The sequence below is a fragment of the Hirundo rustica genome, chromosome 1 (assembly GCF_015227805.2).
Source record: "Hirundo rustica isolate bHirRus1 chromosome 1, bHirRus1.pri.v3, whole genome shotgun sequence".
NCBI lineage: Eukaryota > Metazoa > Chordata > Aves > Passeriformes > Hirundinidae > Hirundo > Hirundo rustica.
Genome location: NC_053450.1, coordinates 48,348,060 through 48,374,151, shown reverse-complemented (window position 1 = coordinate 48,374,151; position 26,092 = coordinate 48,348,060). Strand labels below are relative to the sequence as shown.

At 42.3% G+C, this 26,092-nt stretch overlaps 2 protein-coding genes across 14 annotated transcripts in view; one reads left to right on the top strand and one right to left on the bottom strand.

The window, feature by feature from the left end:
- Positions 1-18,878, top strand: part of GREB1L (GREB1 like retinoic acid receptor coactivator) — a 133,165-nt gene extending 114,287 nt beyond the window's left edge. For 8 of the 11 annotated variants that reach the window (XM_058422502.1, XM_040077793.2, XM_040077767.2 and 5 more), the window contains 13 exons: positions 233-477; positions 1,500-2,062; positions 2,514-2,616; positions 5,389-5,544; positions 5,752-5,891; positions 7,608-7,769; positions 8,074-8,281; positions 8,978-9,143; positions 9,834-10,061; positions 11,392-11,533; positions 12,653-12,853; positions 14,590-14,728; positions 16,157-18,878. In XM_058422502.1, coding sequence (XP_058278485.1) covers positions 233-477; positions 1,500-2,062; positions 2,514-2,616; positions 5,389-5,544; positions 5,752-5,891; positions 7,608-7,769; positions 8,074-8,281; positions 8,978-9,143; positions 9,834-10,061; positions 11,392-11,533; positions 12,653-12,853; positions 14,590-14,728; positions 16,157-16,320 — 2,617 coding nt within the window. In that variant the 3' untranslated portion in view covers positions 16,321-18,878. The remainder of the gene's footprint in view (positions 1-232; positions 478-1,499; positions 2,063-2,513; positions 2,617-5,388; positions 5,545-5,751; positions 5,892-7,607; positions 7,770-8,073; positions 8,282-8,977; positions 9,144-9,833; positions 10,062-11,391; positions 11,534-12,652; positions 12,854-14,589; positions 14,729-16,156) is intronic. The other 3 variants (XM_040077803.2, XM_040077785.2, XM_040077740.2) reach the window with 1 other exon arrangement.
- A 550-nt stretch (positions 18,879-19,428) lies between these two features.
- Positions 19,429-26,092, bottom strand: part of ESCO1 (establishment of sister chromatid cohesion N-acetyltransferase 1) — a 34,340-nt gene continuing 27,676 nt past the window's right edge. The window contains exons 10-12 of one of the 3 annotated variants that reach the window (XM_040083546.2): positions 23,805-23,948; positions 22,774-22,961; positions 19,429-20,407 (exon numbers count right to left, since the gene is read on the bottom strand). In XM_040083546.2, coding sequence (XP_039939480.1) covers positions 20,260-20,407; positions 22,774-22,961; positions 23,805-23,948 — 480 coding nt within the window. In that variant the 3' untranslated portion in view covers positions 19,429-20,259. Of the gene's footprint in view, positions 20,408-22,773; positions 22,962-23,804; positions 23,949-26,092 lie in introns of those variants that run through there. The other 2 variants (XM_040083556.2, XR_009208473.1) reach the window with 2 other exon arrangements.

The following is a 26,092-nucleotide window of genomic DNA, read 5'->3' as shown; positions in this document are numbered from 1 at the left end:
GTTTGGAAAGTGCAGTTTGTGAAAAGTCATGTTACTCTACTGTGTGGGCCAGCAAGTATCTGTGCAAAGCACCAAGGAGCACAACTTATGTGCTGAAAATTTTAATTTTTTTTTTATATGTATGGGCTAATAAAATTGTTCATGAATATTTAGTAAGCAATTAAAGATAGGGAGTGTTCTTCAAAGTCAGAGAAAGCAAAACTTCTTTTTTCATTTGTGTTGGCTTTCCTAGGTCGTTGAAGTACTGTGACCTTCGACTAATTGACTCCAGCTACTTAACTCGTACTGCGTTAGAGCAAGAAGTAGGCCTGGCGTGCTGCTACGTCTCCAAGGAGGCAATTCGAGGGCCTATTGTAGCTCTTGACCTCAGTGAGAAGGAGCAGGAGAAGGCAAATGGTAGCGAGAATGACTCTGATGAGCTGCTGATAGACTTGGACCGGCCCCAGAGCAACAGCAGCGCTGTCACTGGAACCTCAGGTCAGTTATTGTGCTCTGGGTCTGAAAAACAAGTCTTTATTCCTGCGTCACTGGAATCTGGATGTAGACAGTGAGATGTTTTCTCAAATGTGGATTGCTTAGCTGGACCCAGCTGCAGGCTAGACGATGAAATTTTAGTTGCAGATTCTTCACACAGTGAGCAATTTTCCTGTCTACTGCTAAAAGGAGGCGGTGTTTCCGTGGGAGGGATGGTATGCCATGGCTAAGCGTCCCTTGTGATTTTGATTTTTAAACTCTCGTTTTACGTTTGTTGCTAGCTCTGTTCAGTGGGTCCTGAAAAGATCTTAAAAATCAGATTAAAAGGGGCTAGTATAAAATTCTAGGAACAGAAAAATGCTCTGTAACTCTGGGAGTACCTATGGACAAGGATGGATATGTGCCTTCTTGCCAAGACCAACAGAATTGTTGGGTGTTGTCCTACCTCTTCAGGCATCACCTCCCAGCAAACTCTCCCTTCTTTGCATTCTGCAGACACTTCTGGTTCTTTCTCTTTATTTCCCTATGAGTCTGAGGTATTAAGACAGGTGAACTGGATCTTTGCTCTGCAGCAGGTCTTCCTATGCACTAACTAAACCTGGCAGGTAGGGAGGAGGGTGCATGGCCCGGTTCACGTCCAAGTTGCCGTGAAATAAACACTCTGTTATTCATAGAAAGGAAGATGCAGTTAATCTGTGTATACAGTGGTTTGTTAAACTTGACTTTCAGAATGTTGTACATCAAATTTCAAATCCTAAATGGGAAATGGAAATGGCTAGCATACAAAGATTAGGACTGAACACTTGGAGTCCGAACCATGTTGCAGCAGGGCATTTGCCTCTCCAGCCAAAGGGACAGGCAGATCCAAATGATTTCTTTTTACATGGTGAAACACTGACGTAAGCCACTGCAGCGTTCATTGAACAGAAGTATTTGCATGTTAGGATTGTTGCATAGATCAAATTAATTCATGGTTTTCTTACATCAGTCAGTAACTTCTCATTGCCTGCTTTTTGTTTTCCCAGGTTCCCTGGCTGACAATGGTGTGAGCTCCTCGAGTGCCACGGATAAGTCTCAGAAGCAGGCACCATCCCTTAACTTCCAGGCCGTGGCTCACAGCTCAGTAGATGAGGGAGCTTACTCCAGTTTCACAGCCAGAGAGACCCTGAAACAAGAGTGTGACTCTCTGGGTAACCAGATGGCGAGCAGCACCACCCCCAAAGTCTCCTCACTGTCCTCAGTCTCCCAGACCTTTCAGTGGCCTGCCCAGTCAGCCAAGGACAGCAAGGCGCTCCGTGTGGCGCTGCCACGCATCGTCATCCTGTCCAAAGCTGCGTACTGCCTCCTGAGCTCGCAGAAAAACGGGAATTTGCCTTCCTCCTCTTCCCTCCTGCCTCACGCTGACGTGTCCTGGCTGAGCTCTCTGAGGCCTCTGCTTCACAAGGACATGAGCAGTGAAGAGCAGTCTCTGTACTACAGGCAGTGGACGACGGCCCGACAGCACCACGCGGACTTCAGCAATCAGGCTGAGGCGTCTGGGACCAGGACTTATCATCCCCGGCGGCTGCTTTTGACAGGACCACCACAAGTGAGAGCACAGTTCCTCCCTCCTGCCCTTTTAGCAGGGCCAAGCTTGCAGTGATGTGTTTTGAGGTCAAAAACCAAAGTCATATTTTAAGGCTAAGTCCATGCTGAAAGTGATAAGGAGAGGAAGGGTGATGCTTTATGTTGCGTTTTAGCCTAAATGAAACACATGTGGGTTGCACTGGGCCTAACATTGCTGTGAGCACATCAGGAGAGAAGCAGTTATGGCTGCTGATCTTGCACACAAAAGTGACACAGGCTGTGGCCAGGTTGTGCTCAGAGACCAATTTAGTAAAAGTGTTTTCAGTTTAGTGGGCAATATTACATCTTGCAGTGTCTTCAGGCAGAGCTGAACACACAGCTTTGGGGTAAGCTCAGAGGCATTTATCTGAAATTTGCCCTTCCACTGTAGCAGTTTGAGTTGGCATTTAGACTTTTTTCCATCTCTGGCTCAGGTTGGAAAGACTGGTTCATACTTGCAGTTCCTAAGGATTCTCTTCCGCATGCTAATCCGGTTGCTGGAAGTGGATGTGTATGATGAAGAAGAGATTAATGCCAGTAAGTATTTAGTAGGTATTCTTAAGATGTATCCTAAAGAGCCTATGTTGTGTATTATTCAGCAAGGAAGTTTTTAGGCTCACTGAAAGACTACACCTACTACGTGTCCTCTCCATTGGTGTGTAGCCAGACTCTACGTGTCTGCATATATTTCAGTATAGACTGGTAGAAAAGTAAACTTTATAATGGGCTTATCTGAGAACTATTAAATGTATTTTGGGTTGATACATTTGTGTAGCACTCAGATGAAAGTGAGCACAAAGCTGTAAATGGGCAACATCTGCCCATGTTATCTCTCCTTGCAGGTTTTTAAGTGCTGGCTGCTTTTAAGCAGACAGGACATTTAAGAACATTTTGTTCCTGGCCGAAACCTAACTATTATTTATGTTTATTTATAAGTTGTATACCCATTTTCAGTAAGATTGTCTCCTGTCTGCAGTTTGCAGGTTTTATGCTGAGGATAAAGGGGAGCAGGATCCTCTTTGGATTTGTACTCATTTGTCAGATCTCACAGATCCATTAACTGCCATGGCAGCACTTTTCCTTGAGAACAGCAAAACCTTTTAAAAATTAGTCTTCTTCGTGGTGTTCTGGTACATAACTCTTATGACTATTAGACTGGCATCCTGAAAATGTAGTTGTTGTTGAACCTTTGAAAAGACTAATTCGTATTTCTGTTCATACAATGCTATTAAATGGAAAAAAAAAAAAAATCCTTTGATTTGGAGCTTTGGGGGCAGTTATTCCCCCATTATTTGAACTAAAGTACTGCAGAAACTTAGGATGGAATATCAAAATGTAAGAGATGTTCTGCATCATACTGACTGGCCTTTTGAGATCATGGCAATGCGTTACACCCCTGCCAGGAATGCATGGAACTCCAGCAGAAGAGCAGTTTGGGTTTGCTTGGGGTTTTTGGTTGTGGCTTTTTTGCTCCCACTACTTCTGTTGGAATGCTTCTCCAGAGCCTTCATGTTCTCATTATTTTAAATACTGCTTTATTCTCCACCCCAATTACATTTCTGTCCCATTTATGCACATTATCTTTGGGACCAAAGAACATAGTAATTTAAATTAAAATACTTTTTCTCTTTTTTGAGGTTTGTTTCTTTGGAGTGGTCAGGCAGCTATCTTACCTCCTTTTAGCATTTATCCAGGTAGATCTTCTTACAGGATTCTCACAATTGCTCTTTATTCTCCTTATCAGTTTGGTTCTCCGGCCTACGTATCTATTTTCAATTTATCCTTCTGGTGCATGGGTGAGCAGAACTGAACGTTTAACCAACCCAGCCTACAATAGCTCATGTATTCCCCTGCCCCCACTGAAAACCCCATGACTGATGAAACCTATGATTGCACTGGTCTTTTCCATCCTCCAAGCAGAAAGGCTTGTTATTAATCCTTGAATGTACATATGACTCACATTTTTCCTGTTAAATACCACCAAGTTTTTGTTGTTACAGTTTTCGAGGGTGTTGAATTCTTTCCAGTTGATCTTTGATTCCTTCTCCATGTTGACAATTACTCTTAGGAGTGTGCCACCAGCAAACTTAAGCAAATTTTTTGTTTAAGATGGTGACATTAGTGAGATTATTAGTGTGCCCCTCTACTGACCTTTTAACTTCATTGGTAATCTCACCTGCCTTAATGTTTACAATTTCACATGCTGCCATCTTCTATTTAGTCAACTCCTTCAATTTATAGACCATTCCCTGTCTCCATTTTCTTCAGCTGTATTATTATGTTCTATAGTATCATACCAAGTACTTGAGTCCAGAAGGATAAGATTCAATGCATTTCCTTTGTTCAGAAAAATAGGTATTTCATAGCCACATAATGAAAGTAACACAGGATTTCTTTAGTCAATCTATTTGCATTTCATCACATTTTTCATTTAATTCAGCATCTTTAATTACTTCCTTCACCCTCTCTCAATTTTGAACATTACCCAGGTCAAAGTAATGGACTCAGAGCTCTTTACTGTCTCTCCTCTTGCATCAGGGTAGGATGAGCATGTGCTCATCCATAGACCCAACCTTCATTTCACCTGAATTCACTTTCTAAAATCAATAACCTCAGTTGCACACCTACTTTTCGTGTGTTCTCCCATCTCATTTTGATCTGAATTGACTCATGTTCAAGCTGCATTCCAAAGCTGTTTTCTTTGGCTAGTGTTTTCTACCATTCCCATTGCTTAAACTTGATTTTCTACTCTAGACTTATCTCTGTTGGATCAGTGCAGAAGAGTTTTATTTGATCCTTGCTGGTAACCTCTCCTTCTGTAACAGAAGTGTGTCTTCTACTGCCTTTATCATGTACCACCAGCTACTAGTTGGTAAATATACAGAGCCTCTCTTTCCTTGCTTTCATCCTTCTGCCTTTGGATACTTTTGCTTCTCATTTACCCAGTGCTCCTCATTCCACCACAGGGAGGCTCAAAACTACTACACCTGTGCCTTCTGCACAAATAGGACCGCTGATCTGAGCACTTTATGTTTAAACCAGAGTGAATTATACCTCAGCAGCATGGAGGAACAGTGCAGAAAGATGCCTAGGAAGCTCCTTCCCCTGCAGGCAGTTTCTAAGGAATTGCCATTTCTTTGAAATGGCTTTGTGTGGATTGTAATTTCACTGGTAACATCTATGATGCTCAAAGATGTTGCTCTGTGTGTGTGCCTGTGTGAGTTCCAGTGCAGCTGTAAAGCAGCAACCATCACATAAGCATCATTTGGTGGGTATCTGATTCTGCTCACCTGAAGTGTGTTGTTGCAGATCATACAGAAAACAGCGAAATTACTCAGTCTAGCAATGACCACTGGCCCGACATCGAGATCTTCAGCAAAATATCTTTTGACCTGAGTGTACATGACCCTAAGTACAGGAATATAAGTCCTGTATACACAGAACAACTCTCAAGAGTGAAACAAGGTAAGTAAAATGTAGACTTTTAAAGAAATACTTTCCTACAGAGACTCAGTGTTTATTGTCATTTGAGCACAAGTTCACAAGAACCCTTAATCTCCAAAATTAAATGGAAAAAAATAGTTTATGTATTCTTTACAGTTTTTACCAGGATCACAATCTCTGGTTTTTAACACTCCTAAAATTTCTGTTGCTTCTTTCCTTTGTGCACAGAAACAAGCAAAGAAACAAAATCAGAGGAACCTAATAAAAGGGAGACTGTGTCCATGATGCTGACTAAATATGCAGCTTACAACACCTTCCATCACTGTGAGCAGTGCCATCAGTACATGGACATTAATCCTGCTGCACAGGTTGGTGTCAAGGTCTAAGGGTAAACTGCATCCTTGGTTTTTTATTGTGGTCTCTCCAGGCAAACTGCTCTCATCTCAGGACTTGTGCTTTCACCTTCCCTGAGATGGAATTGTTTAATTCTTCCAGTCTCAGGGGAGACATTGAGTTACAGAACCAGCAGCATCAACTGTGTCTGCCATGTTCTGAATGAGCAGTTTTCCTCTGCAGCTGCCTCTGGCAAAAGGTGAACATTGTGATTAGTTTTCTCAAGCCAAAGCATTGTTCAGCCTGCCCAGAGGGTTTGCAATGTCTCACAGGAGAAAACTGTAAAAATTAAGAGAAATGCTTGTCTCACCTAAACGCTAGCCATCCACACCTGTGATGGGAGATGACAAGGCCTAGTTCTTCCTTGCTTTGTATGTAACTGTGCATCCTTCTCAGCAGTAGCTTATGAGTCACTGGACAGAAATGAACATTTTAATCTGTTTAGTTAAAAAACCTTTAGTTTCTAAAGCAAACGATTATGCTCACAGGAGACTGGCAAGTAAGATTATTCCTGGTTAATAGCTCACACACGATTTCTTATCCACCAGCAGCAGTTTACCTGGAAGTTTCTTATCTCAAATCATTCCTTCCTTGCTAATGTTTTCCAACAGCTTGCTATTAAGATATGGCAGCATAGACACCCCGACCTGGCAGTGAACAATGGCAGTTCCCTCAGAGCAGCACCAGCAGGTCTGATCTAAACCTCATGCTTCATTAAGTCCATTGACAGAAGCAAATCCTCCCCAAGGACATCTGTTGTTCCCTCCTCTCATCTTTGTGCACGTGGTCAAATATAACTAGTACTAATAATTATAAACATCTACTCGCATAGTAGTAGTGCCAATGTGAGCTGTGTATATAGAATTAAGATAATTAAGCTCAGGGAAATTACACTTTCAAAGGGGAGTCATTGGATAGCAAACATTATGAAGGAAGAAAAATTCTTAAATGCTTTAACAGAACCTAAATAAAGTCCCTTGCATTTTCCATCTTAGGCTAATTATTTCAATTTTTAGCAAAGATTATAGACAGCTCATTGGTAAGAGTAAGTGATTTGACTTTGAAGTAAGACAGATGCTTTTGTAGGATGAAATCTATCAGCTGTGTAGGCATTTGTATACACTTACATGGTTCAGCGAAGTGCTGTGCAAACTAAGCTCACCCAAATTCTTCATAGCCTTGCTAATGGTGTGATTTGCTTTGGTCACACAACTACTTAGGAGAGTATTGCCACAGGAAAAATACTATACTGATATCAATACAGTAGTGCTCCTGCTGAGGTGTCTGAATGACAGTGCATGCTGCTGTGGAGGCACCCCCACGTGCTGCACTGCTCTTTGAATCTTCTGGGGAAATTGATTTGGACAGGATTTTCCCTATTATGTATGCATGTTTTTATGTATGTGTGCATTTAACTTCTCTTTGTAAATGTCGATAAATAATTTCTAGCTGAAATGGACTTCAGAAGAGTCCAGTTTTGCCAAAGACCATTACTGGTACAGAAAGCTGATTCTAATAGCAAGGCCTAAATAATATACCTTATTGTGAGGAAAGCGATTACCAAAAGAGAGTGATTTGGATGTTCTTCTCTGATGGCTTCCAGTACTGTGACTGTAAGAACTCCTCCTCCTTTACATAATCCTTGTGTGTTACCTGCTTGGAATCTCTTTTTGCTGCTTGTTTGTATTCAGGTGTCTGACTCCACTCTGCATGCATTCACGTTTTCATCCTCTATGCTGGGAGAAGAGGTTCAGCTGCATTTTATAATCCCCAAGTCCAAAGAGAACCATTTTGTCTTCAGCAAACAGGGAAAACATCTCGAAAGCATGCGACTCCCACTTGTTTCTGACAAGGTGCGTGTGCTGCTCTTGCCCATCTGCTGCATGCAGTCAGCTTGACATACATATGCAAATTAATGGGGGGAGTTTTTTCTATTGTCTTTTTGTTTTAAAGTCATTTGTGTAAATCTTGCCTGACTGTCCTTAGAATGGGGTTTTTTGAGAGCAAACATCCTTTTTTCCATTCCTAGCATCCAGTTTGTACATGTTGCAATAATCAGTGATCTTAAAATCTGTTATAAAAAATAAATAAAGATAAGTCCCTATCAGGAATAACCTGTTTTTTTAACTAATGTTGCCAAAATATCTTGCGTTCCAGCAGAATTTGAATGCAGTCAAGAGTCCTATCTTCACGCCGTCGAGTGGACGTCATGAACATGGACTCTTAAACCTCTACCATGCCATGGAAGGCATCAGCCACCTGCACCTCCTGGTAGTCAAGGAGTATGAAATGCCACTTTACCGAAAATACTGGCCCAACCACATCATGCTTGTCCTGCCAGGCATGTTCAACAACGCTGGAGTAGGTAAGAGACACCATCAATGCATTGCTGTGAAGGTATCAAAATCTACATTGGACAATGTGGATCATGCTGTCGCACGAAACATTACAGCAGCTCCTCACATGCCTGCTGTGATAATAGCAGTGATGTCTGTGCAAAAATGTGGAAGAATGCTGTCAGGGGCATGGAATATATGTTTGCATGGATCACTGCCTTCTCAGCTTAAAGTCTGATGTTTTATGGGCCATATTCACTCATTTTACTCGACCCTGCTGTGTAAATGTTCATTCTAGATGTTTTACATGTATTCAGACTGCAATGTTTTAGTTAGCAGAAGGTAAATATTAACTGCAGCTAAACACTGGGGGCTTGAACTTTAGAATTTGTTTTCATGGATGCTAAGTTTATTCTGCAAGAAGTTTTAAGTTTTAAGTAGCTTCAGTTTAAGAATCTTAGCCCCTTCTTGGTTCAAGTTACTTCATTAATGCCCACAAAATTGTGTTCTGCAGAGTGTCTTAAAGCATCCAGTCTTCTTGGAATCTGCCTTTTAGATTTAATCACACTGAAAAAGGGACATAGAGATTTCTTTTTTAACTAAGGTGTTATGAGTACGAAGTTCAAAAAGGGTAATGACTGCAGATGTTCATGTTACCTTTCTCTGGAAAGAGTGATAAAGTCTAATAAAAATGTCTGTATGTCTTCTTTATGGTATTTCCTCAGGTGCTGCCAGGTTTCTTATTAAGGAACTTTCCTACCACAACCTAGAACTGGAACGAAACCGCCTGGAGGAGCTGGGCGTGAAGCGCCAGTGCGTGTGGCCCTTCATCGTGGTCATGGATGACTCCTGCGTCCTGTGGAACATGCACAGCCTTCACGAGCAGTCCAGGTTGGTACCCACCCATGCTGGGTCCTTGCACTGATCCAGCACTGACAGCAGCACATCTGTGACCAAGGGTTGTCTCCAACATCTGACAGGGAGCTCAGAGCAGCTGGAAGGCCGTATGTTTGTCTTGTTGACCGCCAACATTCAACCACTTGCTGTTGAACACTTCCATGTGACTGTGCCCTTACATCTGTGTCAGTACCCCCAACAGATCTCTGCTTGTGTTTGTTCTTTGCCTACAGCCACTCTTGTTTCTAGCAACTGAGTGATTTTTCAATATGGTAATTTGTTTTGATTCGATTTATGTTTCTCAGAAGAAAGAGTTTATTTGGGGAACTTAGAAGGCATTAAGCTCTTGACCTTCTCTGTGCTTTACACTGTCCAGTACAGAGAAAATAGCATTCCAAAAATTATGTGTAAGGTGACTTCTTTTCCCTTCCTAAATTGCTGTGTAAGAACTTCTTCTGCTGAAAGGCTAATTTTCTGAATCATTGATGGGGTAAAATTAGTTGCCTGTTGGCTGAAAAAATCTTCCTTTATGTATGTATTTTTACAGCATCTGAAGTAAACATTCTCAATTGTCAATGGAATTTTTTTGGTCCTTTTTATACGCACATATGTATATATATGCAATGTATGTAATATAAAAATAATAAAATATGTTCATATGTTGTGTGTGATCATGTTTTGCAGCCAGTCCCTGGAGCCTGGGGGTTTCAGCAAGAATGTGTCTTTGAAAAGCGTCCTCCAACACATTGAAGCCACCCCCAAAATTGTTCATTATGCAATACTGGGTGTTCAGAAATGGAACAGCAAGCTGAACACCAGGAAATCAAAGGCTCCATTCTCCAGGTGCCACGTGCGTGATTTCATACTGCTCAACATAGACCTGACCCAGAATGTGCAATATGATCTAAACAGGTAGGCAGTACATATATATCTGTGGAAAAATAGCATATTGACTTGATAAGAACATTGTCACAATGTTTCTGAATGCTGCTGAGATAAACAGGAAGATCCTGCCTTAGGTAATGAGTGCACAATCACAAAAATAAAACACAGCATGATATATGTTTCATCTGAATGGGTAAGGCATCAAAATAAACCTGCCATAAGCCAAGAAAACCTGGGGAAGACAGATCAAGGGAAGGGCTTCACAGGACTGAAAAAATGAGGAAAGAAGAAACTTGAGAAAAACGTAATTGGGACACCAAAAGTACAAGAAAAAGTACAAAATCGCGTCAGTTACAGGAAGAATGGGGAGCTTCCAGAGTGCCTAGGAGGAAGGATTCCTTGTATTTCCTTCATAGATAGCTGTCCTCCCTGTTGCCACTTGAACTTGCAAGAAAAACAGATGAAAAAATTACTTTCTACTCTTGCCTCCTTTCCTCCCCTCCTCTTCACCTAACTTCATCCTAAAGCATTTGCAATAAAGCACCCATATCATGGGCCTTTATTGCTAGCTCTCATCACAGATTGAAGAAATACCCAATTCTTCCTCTTCTCAGACAAGTGAGTTCCAAATAAAGCCTGTCTTTGCTGGTCATAAATGCCCCTGGGTCTTCTCTGCTTGGGCTCCTGCTGCTGTTTTCAGGGGTCCTGTGTGTTTCAGTGAGGAATTGTAGCCTGTCAATGCAAGCTGGTGTGACTTTAGGACCTCTTGATTTCACATTCTGTGTCAGGTTGAATCATGAGGTGGGAGTCAGCCCATAGAAGTGAACATCGACATCATGAATAGTGGAGGACTAAGGTTACTTCCCAGCAGCTTTTTCTCCCCTAGCCAAGTATTTGTTAAAGCCATGCTTTCCCCCAATTCCATTTTAGGGAGAAATATGTCATATGGAACTAGCTTGTTCAGAAGTGGAGGTTGGTCACTGCAGAGCTTCTGTCAAGTCCACAATATATAATACAAAAACCCTAAACATAAAAAAAAAAGGGTGGGGAGGAAATTGTTGATGCCAGTATGTGACAACACAAGGCAGATTTGGTGTGGGGAAGCAAACAGGCACACTGAAAAGTGAAGACTGGTTTACTGGTTCGGGTTTAGGTGACCAGCAGCTGCTTTCCTCCACCAGGAGCACATTGAAGGAGTGAGTCTTCAGAGCTCTGCAGAAAATTTGTAGTGGTGCCATATCAGATGATCTCCAAAAATCTCTGCTGATCCCTACTGGTGCATTTCAGCAGGGGGTGTGTGAATGCTCGTGCACAGCAGCCACACAGCTGGTTTAGTGATCTTGTGTTTAATGTCCAGGTATTTCTGTGAAGATGTGGATTTTAATCTGCGGACCAACAGCAGTGGCCTCCTCATCTGCCGCTTCAACAACTTCAGTGTCATGAAGAAACATATTCAGGTTGGAGGACAGAAGGACTTCGTTGTTAAGCCAAAAATCATGGTAAGTCTGGAAGTATGCTCTATTGTACTTAAGGGGTAAAATTAAGACCTGTTTTCCTTAGAAATAATGAATTCTCTAGTTCTTTAGATTTGTTTTGCGCTTATTTGACGTTTGACATACATGGCTTAATCCATGGTAGGGTTTCCCCATCAAAAATAGAAAACAAGAAACATTTTGCTATTTATAAATTACTAAAAATATCCTCCTAATCTATTAGAAGATGTACTGAGTTTGGGAAGAGTTTTGTCTGGCTTTTCAGTGGTATCTCTGATGGAGGAAGAATTTGCAGACTCTGATGCAAAGCAGGCAAGTTGTACCACATTCAGTTTTAAAAAAGTTAGCACAGCCACAAGTTTCTGGTGTTTGTTTATTTGGGGTGATTTTCAGTCCTTGCACTTCCTAAGAAGAAGAGGGATGAGGAAAGGCTCTGAAAACAGCAACCTTCTGAAATTCCCCCAGGAAATCAAAATACCAAATATTTTATACAGAGTATGTTACACCTATGCCAGCTTTAAGTGGAGGTGTATTTCAAAGGATTGTCTTTAATCTAGGAATCTTACCGTTTGTAAGAAGAATCTTACCGTTCTTGGTGGTTTTGAACACATCCCACACCCTCTCCCTTTAAAAAAAAAAAACCCCACTTCCCATACTTCACAACTTAACTGACTAAAACTCTGGGTTTGAGTATTTTTGAAGATCATTTTCTGATTTTCCTTTTCTTGTGGTTGCAGTGGAATCTGTAGTGACCGACTTGCCTATGAGAAAACTCCATAGAAAGCACTTTTTGTGGATGACTCCACACAAGGAGTATGTAATTTCAGACAATGCCCAGGAGTAAGACAGGATGAAGGCCACTGTGACAGTTTGAACTCCCTATTTTATCTCTTCTTTAGGCAAGCAGATATCCACAGAAGTATGTAGCAAGCACAGAGCAAGCAATTAATTTATTTCTGTGCTTTGGTGCTAAATGAAAATCAAATGGGGAGTTCTGATCTTTTTGTTCCTCTTCTCTCTCTTCCTGCTCTGTCATGGCAATCCCTTCCCCCATTAGAGGAACTCCTGCAGAGCAAATACACAGAGTAGGTGGGTTAAAAGGGGCTCCCCTTGGTTTCACTGCAGGTCTCAGACAGCGTGGCACCAATAATGCCTCTTCAGTACGTCTGTGCCCCTGACAGCGAGCACACATTGTTGGCAGCCCCGTCTCAGTTCCTCCTGGAGAAATTCCTTCAACATGCAACCTACAAACTCTTCCCCAAGGCTATTCATAACTTCAAGAACCCGGTATTGGCCATTGACTGCTACCTGAACATCGGGCTCGAGGTAAAAAGATTTGCTGGGATGATGGGGACAAGGAAATGCAAACCTTACTTCAATATCTTTGTTGTATTGAAAATGCCCTTCTTCAGCATCAAGGGTAACATTTGAAGACTTTGGTCTCAAACAGATTCTGCTGCTGGAAGTAAAGGACCAGTCCACTGGAGGAGCTGGTGGTGAAGCCTTCAGCTGGCTGGTGTGGGTAGAGACCAGAGGTCTGTGATGGATTCATGTGACTGCTGGACCATGTCAGATCCTGCACTTGGGTCCAACAACTCCATGCAGCGCTACAGGCTTGGGGAAGAGTGGCTGGGAAGCTGCACAAAGGAAAAGGACCTGAGGGTGCTGGTTGACCACAGCTGAACATGAGCCAGGGTGTGGCCAAGGTGGCCAAGAAAGCCACTGGCATCCTGGGCTGGATCAGCAATAGTGAGGCCAGCAGGAGCTGGGAGGGGGTCATTCCCTTGTACTCGGCACTGGCGAGGCCACACCTCAAATCCTGTATTCAGGTTTGGGCCCCTTAATTCAGGGAGGGCATTGAGGTGCTGGAGCATATCCAGAGATGGGCAATGGAGGTGGTAAAGGATCTGGAGCACAAATCTGATGAGAAGCAGCCGAGTGTGCTGGGTAGTTTAGCTTGGAGAAAAGGAGGCTCAGGAGAGACTTACCACTCTCTACAACCACCTGAAAGGAGGCTGTAGCCAGGTGGGAGTCAACTTCTTCTGCCAGGTAACTAATGATGTGACAAGGGGAAACAACCTCAAGTTGTGCCAGGGGAGGTTTAGATTGGACATGGGGAAAAATTTCTCCATGGAAAGGTTTGTCAAGCACTGGAACAGGCTGCCCAGAATAGTGATGGGGGCCCCATTCCAGGAGGTAATTAAAAGATGTGTAGACGTGGCACTTGGCAACATGGTTTAACGGTGAACTTGGTAGTGCTGGGTTAACAGTTGGAGTCAGTGATCTTGGATCTCACTGATCCAGTGGGATCAGTGATGAGAGTAACCTAAACAATTCCATGATTTGCAAAGGAAATGGGCATGTCTGTCTGAAATTATATTTCATGCGAAACAAAAACCTGGAAGTGATGCCATTCTTGACAAAACCTGGCGTTCATCCTTTGATGCTTCTTTTTATGAACTTGGGTTTCAAGGAAATTAGATTCTTGAAAATATGTTCTAGATGTCTGTAGGTGGGGAGGATTTTTGAGCCCAATGGTCAGTCTGAACTGGGTCTGGAGGAGGGCCAAGGTGTCTAACAAGGGTGTTGTTCAGAGAAACTTTATGGAGGTCAGTGGTAAGATAGTGGAGACATCCTTTGATATATAACAGCCATCACAGCACTAAGACACAAGAGTGCTTGGAACCATAAACATCAGCATTTCCCCTACTTATGGAATGGCTTACTTTGTTTGACAAATGTATCCTTATTAGAATAACCCATATAATCTATACAGTCATTATAAGCAGGTAATACGTAGGGAAAAAAAAAAATCAAACTGAATTACAGAGAGCTCTGAAATAATGCATTGCAGACTTGGTGACCAAATCTGAATCTGGAGGTTTGTTCTGTGTGTTACTTCTTTGGGAAAGTTTGCTCAGTACTGCAATCTTGCTGGACTGGATTTTTAGCAGAGCACCAGCTGACTTGCCTGTTATCACTAAGTTGTATTCCATTCCATAAAAGGCATCCTTAGACATTTCTGAGAGACAGAAAGCATTTCTCTCCCCCTTGTGTTTCAGGTGGCCATATGCTACATTAGCTCTCGCCCACACTCAGTCAATGTCAACTGTGAAGGGGTGTTCTTCAGTGGACTTCTGCTCTATCTCTGCGACTCCTTCGTCGGTGCAGACCTCCTCAAGCGGTTCAGGTTTCTCAAAGGTAATCTCACTTCTCTGCTGAGCATCTCGCGTGCCTCTCACCAACTAATAACAGCATGGAGGAAAAGGGAAAGGCAGAGGAATAAGCAGCTTGATTAAACAGCTCCATTATTTTCAGTTTGCTTTGGCACTGTTTGAAAACTTAATAGATGGAGGGGTTTTTGAGGTGTGTATCAAACTTCTGTTCTTGTTTGCAGGTAATTGAACCTTAGGTAAGCATTGCTAAATGATATTAATTATTTCGAAATGACATCAGCAAGGATTGTGGAAACCAAGCAGTGAATTGTGCAGTCAGCAGCTTGAGAATTGTGAGCATAGACGTTACTGATGAGGATGGGAAATTCTGCTCTGGCAATCAGTCAATAATGGCAATAAATCTTCATTTCTGTAAATAATTGCCCCAGGAATTCAGTAATGCTGAAGTGTGTTGCAGAGCTCCAGTGCAGCTGTGGTGGCACAGCTGAGCCGTCTCCCTCTCGTGCTGACTGAGGATGGCACATGTGCAGGAGGACCATTGGGATGACCCGTAGCCAGTTCCAAGAACCACACTTGAAGTTTGCGCCTGTGCCCTCTTGGGCCCTGCAGGGCAGGGACAGAGGGGGAAGACACAAAGATGCTGGGGATGGTGCTGCCCACCACCGGGTCCCTAGAGCTGATGCAGCCAGAGGGCAGCTTGTTGTTTCTTTGGCAAGGGGTGGCTTCTTCCCAAAACAGACAGTAGATGCCTGGTAGGAAGGGCCTTCCCCTGCTTCAGCCAAGCAGAGGGATCTGAACTAAAACTTTCCATGTGCCAGATGCATGGGCTGGAGCACAGAAGAGAGAAAGTCCTGAAGGTGCCCAGTTCCCCTGCTTATTAAATGATAATGTGTAACACCAGGTGGAATGAACTTTGTAATTTATTAAGCCACAGAAGAAATTATGGACTTCTAGAGTGTTTTACCAAGGGCAGCTCACTGACTTAAGGAAGTCAGTGGATTTTCTTAAGTCTGTGGGACTGGTTTGGCTTAGAATATCATCACTGACAATCTACAAACCCAAAAGTCCCATGAAATAAACAAACAAAAAAGTAGGCCTTATTATTTGGGCATAATTATAAGTAGTAATTTAAAGATCCAGTTAATGTTCTCTCTGCTGCAGTTGATGATATTAACACTGCTTGTCAGGCAGTGACATTCGGTGATCCAGAGCACGCCCCATACCCCACGCTTGCTTCTCCGTGTCTGTGCCCTCCTGCAAATGGACACATTCATTTCTGTCCTGGGGCTCAAAGGGCTGATCTGAGCCTGGGCTGGACAGTTGGTGTCAGACCCTTCTAATACTACTTTTTTCCTCCTAGCAGCAGAGATTTCTTTAAAATATCATAGGAAAATCAGTGAAGGAAATGCGCTGTTATTGTACCCCGAGAATCTAACACGCTTTTCAATTGAAGGTGCCACCCTGTGTGTCATATGTCAAGACAGAAGCTCGCTACGGCAGACAATAGTCCGGTTGGAGTTGGAGGATGAGTGGCAGTTCCGACTTCGGGATGAGTTTCAAACTGCGAACAGCAGTGATGATGAACCACTCTATTTCCTTACGGGACGCCACATATGAGCTTCGCTGAGACACCGCTAACGAAGGAAAAAAAAAAAACTTTTTTGTTTTTAAAAAAAGTACAATCACTGTGGAGCAAAGTGCAACCAATATTTATCTAGACTGCTCTAAAGGATCCCCCGCATTCTGAAGTAGCTTTATTCTTTGGGATAAAATTACCACATCGGTTATGAGTTAAAGGATCCTGGACTCCAGTTATTTTCACATCATTCACAACCACCGACACTAATCTACCAAGATGTAGGATCTGGGAAGAGGATGTTGTTTTGTCAAAGAAGAATCCTTTTTATATTCAGCTGAGTTAGGGGAAGAAGCTGCTCTCCTCTTGCAGCTGTAAGCTTGAATGTGTTATGTGAAATGCACCCTAGCATGTGGAATTTATCGAAGATAGGTGGAGGAGACCCCACCGTGTCTCTTCAGCTCTGTGCTGTGGTACAGGAATACTCAGGGGTTTGAAACTACAATATAAAGTAGGTATTTGTATTACAAGGAATAGTCTTGTTCTCTGTGCAGTGTTAGTTTAAAAAAAATTCGTAATTGTGTACGTACTGAAACTGTCTTTGGCAAAATTTCCACAGGTGTTCAAAGTTTACTACTTAAACCTGAACAAATGGGCAAACACATGGCAGGCACTGTGTACCCTTAGCAGTGGTATTTTGCCCCAGTAGCCACCCCCTGCTCAGCGCCAGGGCCCGAAGCAAAAGGCTTCTCAGAGCTGCTCTCTCTCCAGTTAGAGGCCAGAGTAATTTCCCAGCAAATCACACTGTTTCTCACTCTTAGAGCTTTGGAAACTTGTGGTCCGTCCCCCTTTGCGTATGGAAACGCATCCTCCTGTCCCTCCGGTGCCTTTGTAGTGGACTGTCTGCAACTCATTCTCCATTTCCTTTACACTCAACTCCAGTTGGCTGCAGAGCTGAGATCAGGCCTGAGGTGTGCCCATACGTAAAGCAATACAAGAAAGGTGCAGGAGAGTAACAGCGCCTGAGCTGGACCCAACAGAAACAGAAAGTGCTCTACAATAGCTCCAGGGGGGAGCGCGGCCGCCTCAGGAGGGAGTCTCCAGAAGCAAAGATATGTGAACACATCACCTGACACCGTCATCCGTGTACCTCTGTAAATACTGGCTCTGCAGCGGTCGCACACAGCTCTATTTCCAGCCGCAATGCTGATCCCGGTGAAGGTGTTCCCGAATTAACTCGGTGCCGTGGCATTTGGCTGTCAGGGGTGAATGCAGCAGTGCTCTGTTCCCCTCACACTTAGCAGGTGTTGCCTCACGGAGGTTTACACACACCTCCCCCAACAATCATGTTTCTGCACATCGTGACCCCCTTTATAAGTAAGAAAAATGCAGAGTGTTCTTAGAGGCCGTTCAGGATAAGAATTTACTCCCCAAAAAGCAATGAAATTAATGCATCTTTATACCTGACCTGCACTCATTGCAGAAGGACCTGCCAAAGCTGCAATTTTTTTAAGGCATGGTGTTAATTGAGCAACTTTTTTTATCTTGTGAAGAGATGTTTACAGATGAATAAACATAATATATTTGACAGAGGCCAAAGGAAAATGGTTTGCATATGTCTGCGTTGATGTAGCGTTATTTCTGATGCCGTAAATTTAGCAAATTTCACATGAACAACCCCTTTCAGCAAATTTATTTTTTCTTTTGCTTCAGATAGAATCTGCCTTACCTATTTTAACACTGGGAAGAAGTAGAGATATGAAAGATGATTCTTGAACCGTTCGCTACACACCTGGATGTATTCCAGTAGCTCTGGTTTTGCCAGAGGGCTTAAGGCCAGCCCCCAGTCTCAGCACGGTGTAGAGAAGTGTCAGGTATTACATGTTCAAAAATGGCTTCCTTTTTGTTCGTGTATTTGATGTTTGCACTAAGTTCTTATAATTCCATGTGCTGAGACAACTAGGAGCAGTTAGCCCACTGGTGAAGCAGAGCAAAATCATCCTGAAGGGTGAGAGTGCTTTTAGAAAATCAGTGTATTTGCCCACCTTTACCAGCTAATAGTAAACCCATTTCCTTAGTGCTGCCCCCTATGGAAGCAAGGAGTTCTGGTAAGGCTCTGGCCAGTGCACTACACCAGCCCCGACAGCACAGGCCTGTCCCATGAACACTTTAAACTGGCTGCCTGTGAATTCCTGGCAAGGAGACCCGTGCTAGACAGGCACATGACTGCTATTCCACTTTAGTTTTAAGCCTTGCCATTAAGGCCATTCTTATGAATGTATGAAAATTGGCCAGCGTTATATTTTACCTGTAGATGTTCTTGTCTATTCACAGGTTAAAACTGAATGTAAACTAAGATTTAAAGAATCATATGCAGATGCTTTTTGCTTAACTTATGTAATTGCTTTTTGTGACTTTTGGAAGAGGGTTAAAAACATTGCTTTCCTAGTGTAAAGTTTTCTTAACCAAAAACTTGGTGAATTTAGCTTCACTAGTCAGTCTACCTCATGTTATTGTTTATGAACTGAAACTGTCTGAAGTTGTGGCTATGGTATGTTTATAATGTGCTTTCATTAAATTTGAATATATTAAGTTACCATTTCAGACTGCCTCTCTCTTACTGGGTCCCGCTCTTGCTTTCTGAGCCCACCACAGCGGATCACTTCTAGAGTTCCTAAGCACCTGCACCACTTTTCTGACAAAGCTCTTTAGAGGCTGCTCACAAGCCCCTGGGAAATCACACCTGGCAGCTTGGAACCAAAGAGCCCCTGCAGCCCAGAATTCACCACCTTTCTGCTACTCCAGCTATAAGTACTCTTGAGTAGTATTTGGGATGTGGTGTAAGGTCTTTGCTTTAGCTCTAGACCAAGGCTAAGGACAGCACACCACAAACAAGTACAACCCGATTGCACACAGGTTCCAAAACTGAAATGAACCCTACCTTTGACCTTAACTCAATCTTTCCCATCTTCCATTACGGTTTTTAAACTGTTACTGAAGACTGAAAGTATGCCTGCTCACCTGGCTATAAACATTGTATCAGGATGGTCCTGATCCAGAGCTCCTGGGAGCACCGATCTTTAGCACGTTATGTTTTCCCCACCAAGACAAGTATGAAATACACTAAAGATTCATTCACACTTAGTATTATCCAGAGTAACTTTAAAAAAGCTATCAAGTATTTTATTTTTAATGTATCTACATTATGTACAGATCAAGAAAGGCCACAGCAGTTTTTCAACATACAAACCCTTTGAAAGAAGAGAGATTTATGAAGGAGTGACAAGTATCAAAGTGAAGTCCACTAACAAAGGTATATACTCAGTACAATACTTGAAGAATGACGAGTACACCAGTCCTTGGGCTTTCCCATTCCACCTTTTACTCCCAAACTAATCTGGGGGAGAAGGGGACAGAGGCCACAAGAAGATTCCGATGCTGCTGCCAGGGAGCAGGCGCCCTGACACGGAGCAGGGTACAGGGGCACCCCAGAAGGCACCGCACAGCCTGTGGGGGTTGTCGCCCACAGCGACTGCGCTGTAACACTTCCTGCCTCGATGTCACTGGCCACAGCCTGGAACCCTGTCAGAAAGTGCTGGCAGTGGGAGCTGGGCCAGGAGCCCAGCGCTCCATACTGGGAAGCACTGGTGTATCACCTCAGTAGGTACTCGTCAGCCAGACTAGAGTCTTTGAATTAGTTTACAGTCCACTATGAACAATTTTCTGCTGCATGTAAACATGACTAACTAGATAAAATACAATCAAACTTCTGTAAAAGTTAATAAAATATCTCTTTTAAAAAAACAAAGTTAGCCTATTACTGCATTGTTTACAATTTTAATAAAATAGTACAACCGTTTGGTTGTTACCAGTCCTGAGTTCACTGTAATAAAAACGGCCCTGGCTTCTGCTGAAGGTCTGCGCCTGCTCTATGCAGTTTGGCAGAAGTCTCCAATAAAAATGGGATTTCTGCAGAGCAGTTAAGTCTGGTGCTGTCCATTGAGGAAGTTGTATACCAGGAACTGGCCAGTGCCACAGTACTGTGTTGCAAAGAGCTTTCCATCAGGAGTGGGGTCAGAGAAAGCAATTTCCTCCTTGCTTAAGTATGAGCCATAGATGAAGTTGCTCCTGTTTAAAAGAGGGGAAAAGGAAAAAAGAAGATGATTACCCTCAGGGAATAATGAAAAATATTTATAGTATTAGGCCACAAACCATTAAGTAAGTGGCACAGACATTCAGAAGGAGGAAGCTCTGTTAGGAGGAGATGGCTCTATTTATGGGATTTAGCTCCTCCTTCCAAAGAGCAAGGAGGATCACTTGCTCTGGGAGGGGTTTTGTAAGGGTCTGGTGTTTTAGAAGGAATGTTTGCACAGAACAATCGCACCGAGACTTCAAATTCACAGTTCAAAAGTCTGAATTCATTCCAACTATTTTTTAATAGAAAAGAGACCACTAGGGCTGTGACTACAATCACCAGGAATGAAAAGCTACAAAACAAGTTGGGGTGCTTATGGAGGGGCCTCAAGAGACCAATCTCAAGGCATAATTCCTAAATACACATTCAGTAATACACTATACAGAAAGAAAGAATCAATCTGCTTAACTTGTTCATGAAGAGTATTTCCTGTATGTTTTAGTCTTATTTGAAGGAGGAATGGGTATCAAGGGATACCATTCTAGTTCTCTGGTTGACTATGTGAGCAATTATAGAAAACAATTTAGGCTTTAAGAACCTGACTGGGGAAAGGAGGAGGTAATGTTTATCCTTAGAAAAAAAAAAAAACCTCTTTAAATATAGGTTTTTTTAGTTTCTGTAAAATAACCATAAATGTACTTCAAGAGCAAGCATGAGTTTCACTCATATGGACATCTCCACTGAATACTGAGGAAAAGCTAATAGGAGCAAAATCCTTTTTAGTTACTACCAGCTTTATTCTCTTCTCTTTCAAGTGTTCAGGAAGATGATTTTGCAAGGTTCTTAAGACTGACTGACTGGATTTCTGTGACTCCAAGGTATACTGTGAAAGCCTAAGCAAAATGGGGCAGACAGTCTCAAAATGGACCTCAGTCTGTTAACAATACCCTCAAACATTCTGAAGTCAGGATCTAGCTGGTTTTCAAATCATTCCAGTCCAAGTACCTTCTGCTATGGAAAATGTTTGGGTTGAAGTTTTGCTGGCAGCTGAGCAGATCTAACTGCTTACTGCCAATCCCAAGTAGGTTTCACACCTTTCCTTCGCCTTCTGCAGCTTCCCGGGCTCCCTCATCTACACCAGCTCTAGAGCTCATCACACCTTTCCACAAACCAGTGGAGCACCAGAATAACACAGAACTGTTCAGTGAACACAGCAATGAGCTACTGGAAGGCCAAACAAGCAACAGAGCACAGCAAAGGGCAGGTGCAGTGCACAGTTAAGTCGAAAACGGAGGCCTCACTAGCTGAAACAAACAGTCAAAACTGATTTTAAAGATCCTTTAGGGCTTGTAGTGAAGTAATTCCAGCATCACTTTGGGAGAGAAATCTTTCCTTTAAAAAGAGTTTCTAGGAAGCTACAGAACACATTATTAAAAATCTGCCAAAAACATAAGCATATCATGAAGTCAGTATGCTAATCTGAATACAGATTTACTGTCCTAGGTCAGCCAAAACATGACCTGATGATGACTTGCTCCACCAACTGCAAAAGATGAATTGTGAAGGGCAGAAGAGCTTTGCTGAGCTCTCCCAATACCCAAGAGGGTGAGGACTGGCAGAGGCAGCAGTACCTGTTCTAGAAACTCCAAGATGAGGGAAGCACAAACCTGACAGCCCAGCGGTCCTAAGATTTGAGCAGTTCTTGCCATTACTCAGAACTGACATTTAAACTTCTCGGAAAGAAACCTCAGGTTTTGAGGATTCAACGTTTTTAACATTTATCTAGCGATAGCACAGATCTTTGAGTCCTTTTTCTGGATGTACCACTTAGCATTCAGCTGGAATGCACTCACCACTAGCTACTAAAGCTCCATGGAAATTTAAAATATCCGTAAGGCTCAGTGAACCTGAGTATATACAAGACCAAAACAACAGCTGGAAGCCACCAGACTATACCTAATAGTTTGGGGCACTGGGTCTCTATTGCTTCCCTCTTTGTACCTCTAAGGAGTGGACAACCCGGCAACGGTTGGGTCCCAGTCCATGGGTAATCTCACACTTTGACCAAAGGCAGTCCTGTGTCTTTTACTCATAATTACTGTGGAGGAATTTCCCCTGGAGTCAGCCAGGGTGATTCACTACAATTGCACTCAAAGATTTCTGTGAAAGACAAACTATTGCAGAGTACTGACGTTAGTTATTGAACTCCACCTCATGCTGGAACTATCAGCTGCGCTCAAATCCGTATCCCCAGTGTCACCAGCAGCTTGGAAATACGAGCTGGAGACACACAAAGCAACCAACGTCTTGGACTGAGTTCTGCCTAAACCACGTTAGCTGAGGAATGTTTCTGTCTTACCTAAGACACTCAATCATCCGAGAAGCGATCTTCTTCCGGCGCATCATGCTGAACACCCAGATCCGACTGATCCCGCAGATAGCAGGCTCTGGAGAAGTTGAACAGCACCATGCTTTCTGTCTCTCAAATATGACTTTCTCATTTTCTGAACTGACTTCTGGAACCTTCTCTTCTATAACTCTGTAGCCCTGCAAGTGATGGAAAAAAACATTCATCACTTTATAAAACCATCACTGATGACCGAGGAAAATAATTAATGTTTAATTTATTTCAGTTAAACATACCTGGCTGCTAAAATGCCTTACCAAAAAGACTGTATTTTCATGTCTTACCTAATTTCTAACAGTTTCAAAAATCAAGCAGATGATAAGAGATTAAATAAACAAAAAGCCCTCTAACGTTTATCTCACTTAAAGTAACTGCAACAAATAATCCAATTCTTATTACCATCTGTATTGAAGTGTTTGCATCAATTTCTCTGGCTTTGGCTAGGATTGTTTTGCTTGTTGTCTGATACTCCCAAGTATCAGACAGTAGAAAACACTAGGGTTTGGAACGAACAGATTATGTGATATCAGTGATTAGTACTGCAATGACTTCCTGTCATCCCTTCCAGTGCAGTTCTGTCCTCTGCTTTTATTTCCTGTGGCGCTTGACCCTGTGGTGATTCAACTCATACAGAGGATCCCCACATTCATCCATGCTGGATTTCTGCTGGGTAGAGAGTTGAACCCACTCATCGACAAGCAAGAGCAGAGCCAGAGCTGCGTAACAGCAGAAGAAGGAAAATTCCACCCCTCAGCTGCAGCAAGTTTTCAGATGATGAGGTCTGTCTGAGCCAAGTATGACACCATCCACGTGTCTCTGCTCAGCGTCAACCACACAAAGCTGAGTAACTACATTTCAGAAAGGTCCAACCACCCAGTCTCTTTCTCTGTGGAACAGGCATACTAATACAGAATACTAATTTCCTGTGAAAAACAGTTACTAAGCACTGACATAGATTATCTCTCTCCAGTTCAATCACTTACCCACTGGATATGTTCTGCAATTAAGCAGCCAATGACTTTTTTGTCATTAGAAATAAAAAGAAGAGTTTTAGTTCTAGAGTAGCACATGAGAGGAGTTTGCTGAAATCCCAAGTCATTGTCTACCATTTCTCTGATTTCTTCAACCTGTCAAAACAATTTTAAATGCCGTGTAAGAAACACGTCTAAATGCACATTTTTATAAGTTTACATTAAAATCACAGATTTGCAGAAATGTATTAGGGTATCTAGAACACTGAAAGCTATTCCAGAAGTAAAGGATCAACCTAAGTAACCTGCAACACATCATCCACATAAATGTTCCTCAAGCAATACCCATGTGGAAATAGGAAGAGCAGAGACCCTTCAGTCAGCTTCCCTTAAGTCCAAACTTCATTAGTCAAAGGCTAATACAGAGAATGCAGATAATCAAACGGTGAGCTCCAATACTTTAGAAGTAAATTAGACCTAGATGGAAAGTTAGAGCAGTTTAAGATTTTTTGTAATTTTTTAAGTCTTGAAAGAACTAATCCATTACAGGTTTTGAGCAGATGGCAGCAGGCACAGTGTCAAGGCAGGTAGAAAATCCAGGCTTTTGTTTTAAAGGAATAACTTGTCTCTTTCCTTCAGCCTTCTACTCTTCTATTGGGTTTTCAAAGAGCAATTGAAACTAAAAATGAAATTTTGTTTGGTAATAGCAAATTTAGAAGAAACAGATAAACTCCAGCATAAACATAAATGAAAGCTTATGCATGAGCTGATTTTTTACTGAGGGATTCCTGAACCTACATCTGGACATTGGAACAGCCTGTATCATCACTAATCTCCTATAAGACAAAAAATGCACCCTCACCAATGGCGCATTAAGGGTCGTAAGCTTCCTGACTGCATGTTGCAGTTACAGCAGTAACTGATGCTGTGAGTATCACAGATTCACAGAACAGGCCAGGTTGGAAGGTATCACATCTGTTCCCAGCTCCAGCAGGGCCCATCCCGGAGCACACGGCACAGGATTGCACCCAGACAGTTCTTGAATTATCTCCAGTGAGGGAGACTCCACACCCTCTCTGAGCAATCTGTTCCAATGCACAGGCACCCACACAGTAAAGAAAACTGTGTTAAAAAATGCTTTAAAAGTAATTTTTAACAGGTATGTTATGAGCTACTCTCTATTTTCTCACCTAACCTTCAGGTACTAATCATTTAACAACACGTCCAATTATCTGAAACATTAAGTAAAACTATTATTGAAATCAGGCATCCATGGTCATGACAGCTGTAAGATTCTATCAACTTCAGCTAAACAGAACCACAGAGAACTCTATCCTAAATTACTTAATTTGCTACAGTCTTCCTTCTTTTTCTTCAGCCATTATATTAAAAAAATGAATGCACAACAAATGTACTAAAATTAAGATAATCCCACCAGAAAAAGAAAACAAAACAAATAAACGTATCTGCATCAAATGCAAAAATTTGTAGTTTATTTTTAATTCAGTAACTTAGACTAAAGAAACCTGCTACAGCCACACCAGCAGCAAGAATTGCCTTTGGGCACCAATTCAACCTCCAGAGGTCCCTTCCAACCTCAACCCTTCTGTGACCCTGTGACAGGGATACTGCAAAAAGTTCCCATCAGCCACAGCAAATCCCCAGCTAAGCAGAGTCAGTGCCAGGCTACAATGAAACGAGACTTTAAGATGTATGAACATAGGTTAGCCAGCAGGACACTGAAGCACCCGACTGCTCAGAGTCCCCATCAGTTTTAGATGGGCACAGTTTTAGAGCTTCAAGAAAGACAGGAGTCACGGCACAAATGGAGATAAGCTAGAAGAGAGCATGACAATGAATGGAGCTCTAAAAAACATTATTTAGGAGCATAAACAAAAAAAAACAAAACCAGCACATAGAGTCAATCTCCTTAAGGTAAAAAAAATCAGTTTGTTCAGGCACAAAAAATCCACTGCAAGGATGAAAAGAAGGATGTTTCCTACAGCTATGGCAGTATGACTAGTACTAATAAGCCTAAATTGCAGTACGGAGAATCTGTTAAGACATTCAGGGAAAATTTCCTAATGTTATGGTTAGTGAACCACTGTAATACAGTAAAACCTCTAGTGGCAGAATTTTCAGAAAGTTGTCAGATGCATCGTAACCAGAGCAAATCCTTCTTTGGGCATAGCAATGGACTAGATGACTTTGAGGTCACTTCTCACCTAATTCTGTTTTTATCAGAAAGCCATCTAGAGAACAGTGCCACATTTGTGCTGTGTTATGAAGTTAATAAATTT